The 14,342-nt window shown below is 40.0% G+C and overlaps 1 protein-coding gene across 1 annotated transcript in view; it reads right to left on the reverse strand.

The window, feature by feature from the left end:
- Positions 1-14,342, reverse strand: part of LOC106576940 (PDZ domain-containing protein 8) — a 68,442-nt gene extending 54,100 nt beyond the window's left edge. Inside the window, exon 1 of the mRNA XM_014154483.3 lies at positions 13,327-14,342. Within this exon, the coding sequence (XP_014009958.1) occupies positions 13,327-14,210 (884 nt within the window). The 5' untranslated portion in view covers positions 14,211-14,342. The remainder of the gene's footprint in view (positions 1-13,326) is intronic.

Below are 14,342 nucleotides of genomic sequence, written 5' to 3' on the forward strand. Positions count from 1 at the left end.
CCAACTGTTTTGATCTAAATTACAATTGCAACATTTGGTTAAAAATAAGGCCTAGTATTTTTGCCCACATCGTGGCAGTGTGGAAATGATCTCAAATGAGCGCAGGAAATGCAGAAATTGATGGAAATAACTTTAGGTTGAAGTTGAATTGAACAATATAAAACAATCAGAATGGAGAAAGACCCATTGAAATAATTTTGAATATATGTGTTGCCATCATATATATATATAATGATATTTGGCCATATCACCCAGCCCTATGAGGTAGTCATTCAAAAATCATGTTAAACACTTATTGCACACAGAGTGAGTGCATACAACTTATGTGACTTGTTAGGCAAATGTTTACTCCTGAACTTATTTAGGCTTGTCATAACAAAGGGGTTGAATTCTTATTGACTCAAGACATTTCAGCTTTACATTTGTAAAAATTTCAAAAAACATAATTCCACTTTGACATTACCGGGTATTGTGAGTAGGCCAGTGACAACAAATCTATATTTAATCCATCTTAAATTCAGCCTGAAAATGTCAAGGGGTGTGAATACTTTCTGATGGCACTGTAGATGCGAAATGGAGATGCTACAGGAGCATCTACTGGAGGCCCACGGTTCAATTGGGCATATGGGCAGATAGATAATCTGATCCCAGCAGGGCAGGGATTTCCTAACAGACCCTGGGTGTTTCCTGCTCTCGCTCCACAGCAGGAGGACTGACCTTAACCAGAGTGGGGTGAGACACACAGCCTGGCTCTCCATCTCACCCTAGTTCACACACACTGACCCACTCATACAACATGATGTCCTCCAAAACATTTGGTCCCAGCACTGTGACTTCCTCTATTGGCTGTGGTCATTGGCTAAAAGCAAAATTAAGGACAATGATTAAACAGTAATGAAAATCCTCATTGTAATTATGAACATCATGTTGTTTTGGACTACACGCCTGCCTCTACTATTTTTGGCCCCTGGTGCCATGTCTAGCCTGAAGCCCCTGGCATTCTATACCAGAGAGGATTTTGTGTAACTGTTCATTAATATAAAATGCTAGATATGAGACAGCCTAACCATAGAAACAAAATAAATATAAATAACTTATCCTAGTTGTGAGCCTAACCTACCTCCAAAGGATATTTGTTTTCAAGATGAAGTGTTTTATATCAATGCCTCTACAATAGCTCCCACTGATTCTTTTTTTCCTAGCGTTTTTCAAATCCAGCATCTTGAATTCCCATTAATTCTCTATGTTGACATACATAGCAGCTTCTCTGTCATGCTTCAACAGGTTGTCCAGAGAGGTCAAATAACAAGGTGGAAGAGAATGGTACCACTACCACAATCAGCATGCAGCGTCCCAGCCCTGGCTGTACCCGCCAGGTTCTTCGGGTACTGAACAAAAGCAGAACCATTGTTCAGGGCTCAGTTCCTTCAGGCTCCTTTGTGGTTGTCAGCACACTGTCTCCAATACATTTCCACAGGGAGAAAATAGAAATCCAGAAAAGGGGCAGAAGAATGTGACAGGGGAGACATTCTGAAGGACTTGGCTGGCTAACTCCAGGGCAGTCTTTAAATCAGCAACATTCATCGCATGCTAAACTCCAAGATGAACAATGTCTTAGCATGTGAGAATGGCTAAACAACACTTTATTAGTCCTTATTATGATGAGTAGTTGGCTATGATCTACAAAAGGTAGGCTAACTCCCTAAAGGGACAGTACACTTTAAAATCAAAGCCTGTCAGATGTTTGGTGAGTGGCTAATTATACTGTGCTTTGTACAACCAAATGTTCACATCAGCAGTTGACACTGTAGTGCGCCTCTGTGGTCATGAATGAACCCAGTTCCAAAACCACTTATCGCACAGAGGCCACACAGGCCTACATTCTTAAATCACAGTTAATATTCCCTCTATTGCGCAGACAGTGCAGGTCAGAGTGGAAGAGGAAGCTCAGCTCAGTAACATTAGATGGGCAATGATTAGGAGAACATAGCAGATTATTAGGCATGAGGGCTTGACAGCACCATTCCACGACAAAGTCATCTTAATTGGAAAACACGTCTGCATTTTGTCTCGGTGCAAGTACAAGCGGGCAGACGTGGCCTATCACGTTCCACAGACACCATTAGCCTCATCAAAAAGCCTCTATTAAAAATGCATAGGGCACATCCCTATCCCTTTGGCCTACCTGCATCTTGCATTTAGCCTCTTTACTATTATCCATTAGTTTAGGCCGTCACAAATACCGTACCCTGCCACCGAATTGCTGAAAAGAAAACATGCATATAACAATGTAAACCAAACATGATTGTTGCTATAGGCCTAGTCTCTTATTAAAATATTATCAATAATTGTTTCTTGTATCAAGGGATCTAAAGATTGCCTTATTTCTAGTGGTTGGGCCTTTAATAATTAAGTAGGACCAAAGCAAGTCTCAACCACAACAACCATGGGGGTTACAGTAGAAAGTGAATATCTCGTTCTGAGATGGACACACAATACAGTCCTTGAATAAGTTTGGCCAAATTATTCCTTGTATTCTGTGCTTGGCATCTCCCATAGACCCGGTCCGTTATGGCAGCTCAGTAGTGCTGAGCGATTAGTATTTTTCAAGTCAGTTCGGATTCCTTTAGATTATTAAAAAATAAAATCACACTTTTTGATTAAATCATTTTTTGTAAACATTAAATGCACTATGCATTATGTGGGTTGAACCCTGTAACACAGAATAAAACTATTAATAAAACTCCCATGATGGTGGTGACTTCCCATTACTACTTATTAACCATAATTTATTCACATGACTTTACTTGAATACAATTTTTCAGTTGTGTATACTTTATTACATTTGTTTAATTTGATGACTATCATTCTGTTCCAAGTCATCTCATCTCTATAGAGCTGCTGCATATGTTGTCTGGCAAAGTCACTATTTTGTAATTCTTCAAAGTAAATTAAGCATACATTCTGCGGTCTCTTCTGTAGCAAGCATAAAAACAAACAGACCTGACAAGTAGGTGCGCAATCGATTATGGTCATTGTAGTTAATTATCACGTTTTCCACTCTACACTATATAGAATATTGGTCTGTTGGAAACAACAACGCCATACTACATCGCACAGTTCAGGCTGAATCTGATTTATCTCATGAGAAACTGTGCAACGTGCGCATTGAGCTCACATAAAAAAATAAACAATAAATGGAATTCAAATAATTTAACCATTTAAAAAACGAAAAATAACCAACATTTTTGCGAATTGCTCAGCTAATGAGAAGGCAAAAGCTTTCTGAACAATGTTCCGGCCAGACATTCCTTTTAGTAAGGAAACTTGATTCTTTAATCAGAAAGCTCTTAAAAGATTAGCCAAGGCGTAGATTTTTTTTCTGTGAAAACGGTTTGTGCACACACAAGGACAAGAGGAATGTACTTGTAGGCTCCTATATTGGTAAGGAACAACTGGATGGAATAGTATTGGTATCTTATTCATTCAAGTGCTTACAAGCTAACACAGTAACTCTCAAAAGATGAATATTTGTACAAACTAATAAACATGTAACATCAAAATGAAAAGGGTAGTCTAAATAAATGCTGACGGCAGTAATAAAACAGTAAGAAATAGCTCTCTGTTGGGCTCAAAGCATTTAAAAAGGCTACATGAGAATATGGCCTCTTCCTGCTATGAAACCACAGATTAACTGTCTGATTTAGATACCACAAATCCTGATGTCAAACCAGGCCGGGCTTTGGTAAGCAATCCCCAAAACCTGATTGAGACAGCCCAGGTGTTCCGTGTCAGCAAATTTGATTTGCGATTATGTACCAACTGCCTGGGTTGCCTACTAAAGATCTGCAAATTCAAAAGCTTAATCGTCCTGATGTATCGGTGAGCATTAAAGTCTATTTTGGGGGGGGATTGGCACAAAACGTAGCCAGACCAAAGTTCCAGGCAATAATCCTAAAATTACCATGAGGGATGAACGTGAGAGGGCATGATACACAGAGGTTAAATGCGGTAAAATGCAGAACTCTGATGGAATAGTCAAACGCATTGTGATTCTCCTAAATAATGTATGTAAACTACATTACACAGCAAAGCAGACAAAAAAAAATCCCTACTCTACTTAAGGTGCATTTTCTGTAAAGGGATCAAGTCTCAATATGAGAAGAAGCATGTCTGGAAAATGGGGTAACCTCAATTATTTATGTTATGAAAATGGACTCAACACCAACTGTGCAACACTCCAACGCCCTAACAAAATCAGGGAGCACGTGTGTGCAATCATAAGCTTGTAGCATGTGTGTGAAAGAGTGTAGCATAGCATTTGCTGCAACTTAACTAGAAATTGAACTGAATATTCACATGTATGCTTTAAGTTATTACTGTACTCTCAGACAAAATGTACTTTTTCCTGCTGTATCTCCTTCCCTCAGCTACGACTAAATTCTAGTATCCCCATTGCTTATGCTCAGTTCCCAAGCAACAGTAAGATCATAAGATGTTACATTACAAACAGAAATCTTGAGAACCTTGGAGTTGAAACGGGTTGTGCAGATCCATATTTAATAGACAGTGAGTTATCATGTCACTTTAGAAAGTAAAGCATTTGGCCAGGCCCCCCCCAAAAAAACAACATAGAAGCTTTGCTCCAAATTTCAAGCAAAGAAGTTATTCTCTATCAGGATGTCATGAACATGTACTGCGGTGGACTTTGTGTATAACTACAGGGCTATTTTTCAACACATTAGCAATCAAAGCTTTCAAAAGTATTATTGATTAGAACCCTGAACACCAGTCATTAACACACACTAATGCAAGAGTATGCAATATGTCGTTCTATTGAAAGAGGTCGGACATACTGTAAGGGGAGATTTAACAGATGGACATTGCCCTCCCACACTATTTGTTCACTATGACGTAAAAATAGGTCTGGCAATTGCAAGGGACCTCACGATATGATATTATCACGATACTTAGGTGCCGATACTACAGTATATGTATTGCGATTCTCACAATATTATGATTTGATACTGTGATTTTATTTCGATGTTCCAGACATATTGCTCACCATATGTCTGCTGCAGAGAGACAAGAGAGCCATGAGAAAATTTGTTTTGATCCGTCAAGGAAAGATAAGTGCTGAAAAAGAAATGGTCTCGCTATTTAAAAAGATTTAGAACAAGCTATGAAGGGAAAATACTGGGGTTTTAGCGCAGGTACAGCCAACTAGCACAAAAATAATATTGTGATATTGTCAAAATGACACATCGTCCAAAATAATATCCCGATATGCAACTGTATGAAGTGCATTATTGCACCAAAATGGTGGCTTTCTGGCTAGTATTACTTCCAGCTTCATTGTCTTATTAACCTATTTTCTCCATCTCTGGGATCCAATAGAACAGCTAAACAACAATGACAGCTCAATCAATGAAGGGTATGAAGTAGGGTTGTCACGATACCAGTATCGCGATACTACGATACCTGATGTTCCATGGCAAAAAGGAAAATACGAAGCAGACTTAAAACTCTTTGGTCCTTTCAAAAACCTACAGTATGTAAAATGGTTATATAGCTTGGAATAGAAAAGTGATTCTGGGTGACAACATAAGGCTGCTTGTTTCCAACATTAGAACTGTTATCCTCAGGAAATGTAATCCTCTTCATGTTTTGTTTCCTTGCTGCGCGCCGCGCAAGCAACCTCCGCACGCTACCGCTGCGTGCAAATGCCGCAGCTCATGAAACATGGAACCAACACTTTACATGTGGCATTTATTATTTTTTTGGTTCAGCGTAGTTCCTGTTTTTACTGATCATTTTGTTTATGAAATATTAAATGATTAAAACGAGTCAATCTGTTATCAAATCGGTTACAGAGTGCCGGAAAAATCAGTAACAGTATGATTGCAATTTAATTGGCCACAATGGGAAATCATAGTAGTCAAATACCAGTCGCAATAGAGTGCAGTACAGCACAGTACAGCAGAGCACAGCACAGCACAGCAGGGTTTCCCCAAACTCTGTCCAAATTTGGTCTTGTTTGGAGGGCGGAGCTCATTAGAATAATAGCTAGTGGATAGAATAATATCGAAACACCGAAGAAGGATATTACATTTTTCTACCTTTGTGTACCTATTCAGGATACATCACGATGAAAAGAACGACATTAATAATTATGCATTTCTGTAAAGTACAGACCAAGGACGCATGTCATTCTGTTACAGTCAGTCTGTTAACAGGTGCTGATACACTTCACTTACTGTAGTTCAATAACCAAAATTGATATTTTCAAACTCAAGGTGTCATGACATAGCTGAAACCTTTTGGTCGACACGACCAAATTCACATAGAAATGTGAGTTATAGATGTGTCATTTCTCAATGAAAGCAAGTCTAAGAAGTTGTAGATATGTTCTATGTGCCCTATTTTCATGCTTCCCGTTCTTAAGTTTAGTTTTTGCATCTTTTACTTTCGGTTTTGTACACCAGCTTCAAAACAGCAGAAAATACAATGTTTTGGGTTATGGAAAATATATTTCACAGCGGTTTAGATGATACAATGATTCTCTACACTATACTTGTTTTCTTTTGTCACATAAACTAAAATTAAGCAAACTATTACAATTTTAGCAACCAGGAAATGGCAGAGCACATGGTCACAAAAAACATTTATCAAACTTTGCATCTGCACTGTTCCTCAAGTAAATGTGTTTCAGTAAAATATTCTGTGGAAATTGTCAAAACTAGACTTCTGCATATAGGTGTATGGTTTGTTAAACTTTGCAGTCAATGATTTTGGCTTGGCATTCATTTTAAAGTGGATCTCAGCATCACTCTGTTATAATGGAATTGCCCGTAAGAAACAGCCCAGCTGACAGTGGATAAGGGAGGGATGGGGGGGGTAATGGGTTCAGTACATATTGGTACACATTACTGATGGTCCAGGACAAATCAAATGTAAGACATTCAGAATTTCACAGGATATTAGAATCATAGAGGACAAGCCAGTCCAACAACCACCCAAAGTCATGAAAATGACAAAGGAATGGCACACGGTAAGCCCAAGCTTACGAAGAAATGATGCCAATCTAGTATGTCCTGTCCAGATAAGGATGGGGACAGGGGTGAATGGCTCAGTGCATTTTACTGTGATCTAATATGCCAAGTGATTGGCCCCCTACTTTGCACACCTGGAATGTGGTTAATGATGTGCTCAAGTTTAACACTGGTCCAGTGTCTGAGAATTCTTCTCTTACAGGTTTAAATTCTCTGACCCCCCCCAAAAAATCTCAAAAGGCTTAATACCATTTGAGAGCGTAGCCAGAAAATTCTGCAATGATCTGTTCACCACCCCCATCTATTATGCTAAGAATACCTACCGCCTGAACGTAACATGAGTGTATTTGCAATGCATGTAAACAAGAACTCGCCAATCCACACCATGTGGGTTTGCTGAGATTGCAGGGCTATCAGCATTGCCTTAGTGAAGATAGGAGCAGGTGAAAGGTTGATTCCAGTACTTAATCAGCCATTCATCTCATGCTTTTTAACTGCATCATCTCCTATCTCCTGAACATTCCATTCAGAAACCAGACAGACTCACTGTCAAGACTCACAAACCTGTCAGGTTTGTAGAGTAGAGAGGGAGGTCATAACTCTGTCAACTCGCACCGTAAATCTGGAAACAAAGAATGTTACCCTCCCTGAAACTTACTGCAGAGATAAAGCTTTATTCTATGCTACAGAGGATTGCTGTAGTATCTCATTCCCCACTGCACAGTATCCATATTGCTTTTGTTCTGACTCAAGATGGGTGTTGTTATGCCTGGATTACCTCCAGCCCTCCCTCCCCTCCAGAGTCCTGCCATCTGTGACATTCAGCTAATCCTAATGTCCACTGCTCCGTCCTTAAAGGCTGTTTTAGATGACATTGCCACACAAATCTCGCTCAGACAGAGTCATTATCACGGGCACCTCACAAACATGCACCATTTTAGGTCAATCCTCCAGATTGTTGCATTTAGCCTACCGTTAACATTTAGCTCCCACACATGATCTAAACCAGATCTTTCACATGCCATGCCAGTAGAGGCCTGTGGCTGCACAGAGGGACATAAAATAGTTACATTTAGTTGTTGTTCTCACAAAACAACCAAACCATTGTTTGCCTGCTCCGCAGCCCACATAGTAAATATGGTGGACAAAAGGAAAGTCTGTTCATTTTGTCAGGCACAAGACAGCGTTTCATTGATTTTCAAGTGAAACAATGTGCCTTCTCACATAGTCTGGCATTTCAACAACAATAACCGCCTGATTAATCCTACCTAATTATATACAACCTAAATCAATGAGAAATGCAGGTTTTGTATGGACCATTTGCAGCATTACTATATAAAATGTCTTCATATTAAATAAAAATTGTAAATGGCAACAGCCAGGTTGTTTATTTATTATACATGTCAAAAGTTTGGACACCTACTCATTCAAGGGTTTCTCTTTATTTTTACAAATAATATTGAAGACATCAAAACTTTGAAATAACAAATATGAAATCATGTAGTAACCAAGAAAAGATGGGTGCACACCCTTTACCTTGACAGCTTTGCACACTCTTGGCCTTCTCTCAACCAGCTTCATGAGGAATGCATTTCAATTAACAGTTGTGCCTTGTTAAACGTTAATTTGTGGAATCTCTTTCCTTCTTAATGTGTTTGAGCCAATCAGTTGTGTTGTGACAAGGTAGGGGTAGTATACAGAAGATAGCCCTATTTGGTAAAAGACCAAGTCCATATTATGGCAGAAACAGATCAAATAAGCAAAGAGAAATGACAGTCCATCATTACTTTAAGACATGAAGGTCAGTCAATCCGGAAAATGTCAAGAACTTTGAAAGTTTCTTCAAGTGCAGTCGCAAAAACCATCAAGCGCTATGATGAAACTGGCTCTCATGAGGACCACCACATGAAAGGAACACCCAGAGTTACCTCTGCTGCAGAGGATAAGTTCATTAGAGTTACCAGCCTCAGAAATAGCAACCCAAATAAATGCTTCATGGAGTTCAAGTAACAGACACATCTCAATGTCATCTGTTCAGAGGAGACTGCGTGAGTCAGACTTTCATGGTCGAATTGCTGCTAAGAAACCACTACTAAAAAGGACACCAATAAGAAGAAGAGACTTGCTAGGGCCAAGAGTCACGAGCAATGGACATTAGACTGTTGGAATTCTGTCCTTTGGTCTGATGAGTGCAAATTTCTTATTTTTGGTTCCAACCACTGTGTCTTTGTGAGATGCCTAGTAGGTGAACTGATGATCTCCGCATGTGTGGTTCCCACAGTGAAGGATGGAGGAGGAGGTGTGATGGTGCTTTGCTGGTGACACTGTTGGTGATTTATTTAGAATTCAAGGCACACTTAACCTGCATGGCTACCACAGCATTCTGCAGCGATACGCCGTCCCATCTGGTTTGTGCTTAGTGGGACTATCATTTGTTTTTCAACAGGACAATGACCCAAAACACACCTCCAGGCTGTGTAAGGGCTATTTGACCAAGAAGGAAAGTGATTGAGTGCTGCATCAGATGACCTGGCCTCCACAATCACTCGATCTCAACCCAATTGAGATGTTTGGGATGAGTTGGACCGCAGAGTGAAGGAAAAGCAGCCAACAAGTGCTCAGCATATGTGGGAACTCCTTGAAGACTGCTGGAAAAACATTCCAGGTGAAATTGGTTGAGAGAATGCCAAGAGTGTGCAAAGCTGTCATCAAGGCAAAGGGTGGCTATTTTAAGAAAACATTTAATATATATTTTGATTTGTTTAACACTTTTTTGGTTCCTACATGATTTCATGTGTGTTATTTCATAGTTTTAATGCATTCACTATTATTCTCCAATGTAGAAAATTGTAAAAATAAAGAAAAACCCTTGAATGAGTAGGCGTGTCTAAACTTCTAACTGGTACTGTATATATCTACATTACAATTATACAGATGTATGTCATGGACCAGAACATATTACAGTAGCTTATTTCACAGCCCAATAATCACAACTACACCTTCTAAAAAGAAAACAACTTTTCCCCACAATTAAACACCACATCTTGGAATAAATCACAGAACGCTAAAAACAATATTAGCAAACAAAAAAGTGATTTTGGCATGCTGCGTTGTAGCGATTCTCAAACACACCTGAAAACAACCAACCCAGGATGTTTGAAGTGCATTTCACTTCAAAGGACAGAACAGGCAACAATATAACATTTTGCTGGAATTGTGATATTCTAACAATCAAAGCAAAGGAATGTGACAGGAGTAATTATGCTGTACAGAAGGCTGTATAGAGAAGTTTTGGCGTTCCAATGCGGCTATCGCTGCAGTTCCAGCACACCAGCGTGACCCTTCCAGACATGACACAGACGAACCAGCTGCATGGGTTAGTTTGCCATGTAATTGAGGCCACAAATGCTGAGCCCAGTAAGTGCTGTCACAACATTTGTGACAAGCTGACTGGGCCAATAGAAGCACTAACAAGAACCTCAACGATAGCAACTTCTATAGGTGATACGCTAAGGCTTACCCTTTCAGCATAATTAAATAGATTTGTTTTCCACAATAGCCTAGATTCATTTAACATTCAGGCCTAGACATGTTGAAAGGTAACACTTAGAGATTTCCTGGTACTTTTGTATACTTTTTAACCAGTAGTTCTTAAAGTAGCACTCACAAGCTAAAAGTGGTCCCCGAAAATTGCGTACATATGTGCAGATACAGTATGTGTACCACATCATTGCTCTCTCGCTCGCTCTGCTGTATGTTCATCTTGCAAACTGTCACTCAAATGGAAAGGTGCTGAAGCTCATTGGCTAGAACTCGAATTGCTAGGGGGCCGGCCAACGTGGGGGGGAATGTAAGCAAAATTGCACAGCGCAGCTTCCAGAAAAACAGTCGCTTTCAAACTAGGGATTTTGTGGATAATTGAGGAATTAGCAGTATTTCTGCTAATAGATTATGCATGTATGAATTACACATTGACACATATAGCCCAAAGCGGGAGGTTTGACCTCACTAGGATAGGGGGCAGCATTCGGACTTTTGGATGAAAAGCGTGCCCAAAGTAAACTGCCTGCTACTCAGGCCCAGAAGCTAGGATATGCATATAATTGGTAGATTTAGATAGAAAACACTCTAAAGTTTCCAAAACCATTAAAATAATGTCTGTGTAAACAGAACTGATATGGCAGAAGGAAACCTGAGGAAAATCCATCCAGGAAGTGCCATTATTTTGAAATGGGTGTTTTTCCATTGAAAGCCTATCCACCATATAAATGGTTATGACCCAGATTGCATTCCCTATGGCTTCCACTAGTTGTGAATAGTCTTTAGACATTGTTTCAGGCCTTTATTCTGAAAAATTAGGGAGAATGACAACATTGAGTGAGTGGACCCTGGGATGTCCTCAGAGCAGGTTACGGCGCACGCCCGAGAGCGCACCTTTCTTGTTTTTCTTTTATATTGACGATGTTATTTTCCGGTTGAAATATTATCGATTATTTAGGCTAAAAACAACCTGAGGATTGATTATAAACATCGTTTGACATGTTTCTACGAACTTTACGGATACTATTTGGAATTTTCGTCTGCCTCTTGTGACTGCAAATGAGCCATTGGATTACTGAACAAAACGCGCTCTTTTGGATATAAAGAGGGACTTTATCGAACAAAACGAACATTTGTGTAACCGGGAGTCTTGTGAGTGTAACCATACGAAGATCAAAGGTAAGTGATTCATTTTATTGCTATTTCTGACTTTCGTGACTAATCTACTTGGCTGCTAACTGTTTAATGGTTTGTGTGCTGAGCGCTGTCCTCAGATAATCGCATGGTTTCCTTTCGCCGTAAAGACTTTTTGAAATCTGACACGGCGGCTGGATTAACAACAAGTTAAGCTTTATTTTGATGTATTGCACTTGTGATTTCATGAAAGTTAAATATTTATAGTAATTTAATTCGAATTTGACGCTCTGCAATTTCACCAGAAGTTGTCGAGGTGGCTAGCGTCCCACTGTTCCATATGAAGTTAAATATACTTAGTAGTCACCAAAGTTCGAGAGCATGTCTTTAACATTAAGTTGCTCTTATAACTGAGAAGTTAGAATGTACTACAGTAACATATTAGCAAGGACATATATTATTAGTTAAATTGTTAAATCTAGGCTGTGTGACATCAGGTCTGTGTTAATACATCCATAGAAAAGAAATATACTTTCAGGCCTAGTTAAATCTACATTCGTGTTTTTTGCCTTGAGCGAGTGCAACCAAATACAAAAGTGATGGTGAACACTTCCGGCAAATAATCCATCTGCAAAAGAGTACCTGACTAATGTGACAGTCTAAAAGAAATAAGAGGCGACAAAATGCTGCACATGCATTCATGTTACTAACAGGGAAGTACTAGAAAGCTTTCTGTCTTTCAGTTTTAGTGTTGGCAAAGTGTTTAACTGACTATTTCACACCAGGTTGTGGTCATTTCAAAATGTTCTCAATGTAATGACAGGGGGCACTCCTCTGTCTCAGAAGGATCAACACTATCCTATATAATTTCATAGGTTCGCAACCATGATGTCCCTCAATGGCTTCCTTTGCAACAGGTTCCGTCCCATGTCTAAACACTGTATACTACCACACTGCCTACTGACAGTCGGTATGCCTATGCCCTGACAGTTAAATTTTTATTTAAGACTACATGTTTGTCATCATTTAACCTTTCGCTGCAACCTGGACTTAACAAAGTTGCTAATTATCTACAATGCTAAAGTTGTCCATGATGTGACTCAAACAACCTTTGGGATGCTGGACACACGTTATACACCCACCCATCCTCCCCGAACAAACTCTGTCCTTTCGTTTTGGCTAAGTAACCTTCTTTTATGTAACCATAGCAAACATAACATATCATACTCATTTCAGTTTCACAGATTAACATATACTCTGTTACATCTAGTCTGAGGCCAGGCTGTTCAATAACGTGGTGGACAATTTCAACCTAAAAAAAATATCTAAAAAGGTTGCATTGAGCAGAGCCTTCAATTTAGCCAAATAGAAAGCAATATGGCTATGCGTTATCACCCATTTGGAGTCCAAATGTGCATCTTACAGATCTTGGAAACTATCAAAATAATAGCTGGGCTGTTAGTTGGGCCACTTTCCCTTGTCCTTAAATCAGCTTGAAATGTTGATGCACATCTCTGACCACCTCTTGGTAGGCCTACTGACTTGCATAGACCTAAATAAATATAAAAGTGGTAGTAGACTCAGTGCAAGTTTTTTTTACCTGATTTTGTAATTTGGCAAGGTGTGTTTCTTCTTGATGATTCTTTTCAGCTGGTTGACAATGATTGAGGTGAGCTGGGGCAAGGGCCTTCCCTCGAACTGTGACTTCACCTCGAAGTCTATCAGTGGGTCCTCAAGGAACGCGAAGGACCAGTGCGTAAAAGGCATGCGTGTGAACTGCAGCTTCAGTCTTCCAACCACACGCGTCATTTTTACGAACAGGTATGCTGACTTCCCAAAAACAAGATCTACATCAATTGCTAGATGGAACCCGCCATTATATTCAAGGTCCACCTCGAAATTGAGTTCCTCGGGCATGCCGTCTTCATTTAAACTCACTGGCTTCATAAGTTTGGCCGTTTTAAACACGGGCAAAGAATTACCAAGGGAGATATCCCTGAGACTGAGTCCCTCCAACAGCCGACCAGCTGTCTTGGTTTGTAATAGCTCCTCGAACTCCACCTTGAACTTTTTGGTGAGCCAGTGCCTAACGACGGGAGTGTCGCGGAGTTCTCTGAATAGGAACAAAAAGATAGCATTTAGAAAATTGCACGTCTCCGGTTTGGAGGTGTGGAGGGGCTCACTTAGACAAGGCGGTGGCGGTTGTTGTTTAGGGCTACTGCTGGTGGCAGCCGCTTCCTGATGCCTGGGAGTGATGGCCTCTTGCTGTTTGGGTGTAGCGGATGATGTGTTGTCTTGTTGCTGCTGGCCTGATTCTGCATGTTGGTTATTAAAGTAATCCTTCAATGCGGGATCAGGCACTGCTTTGACATATTGCACTGTCCTGGCTATAGGCTCGGGGCTTCTCCGGTAAAGCAGTAAGAACTGTAATACCAATGTAATGAATGCTCCAGACAATGCGGATATGACTATCAAGTAAATCATTTCGAGCAGTGTCCCTCTCCCTGTTTCCGCGTTAAAATGTTTTCATATTCCGACGTTTAACCGTCTTAACAATGCAAGTTCCACCTGGTCGCTCACAAAGCTGCCATATCATCTGCCTCTTTCCTGATTAGC

Source organism: Salmo salar, chromosome 18 (assembly GCF_965601325.2).
Source record: "Salmo salar chromosome 18, fSalSal1, whole genome shotgun sequence".
NCBI classification, from domain to species: Eukaryota; Metazoa; Chordata; class Actinopteri; order Salmoniformes; family Salmonidae; genus Salmo; species Salmo salar.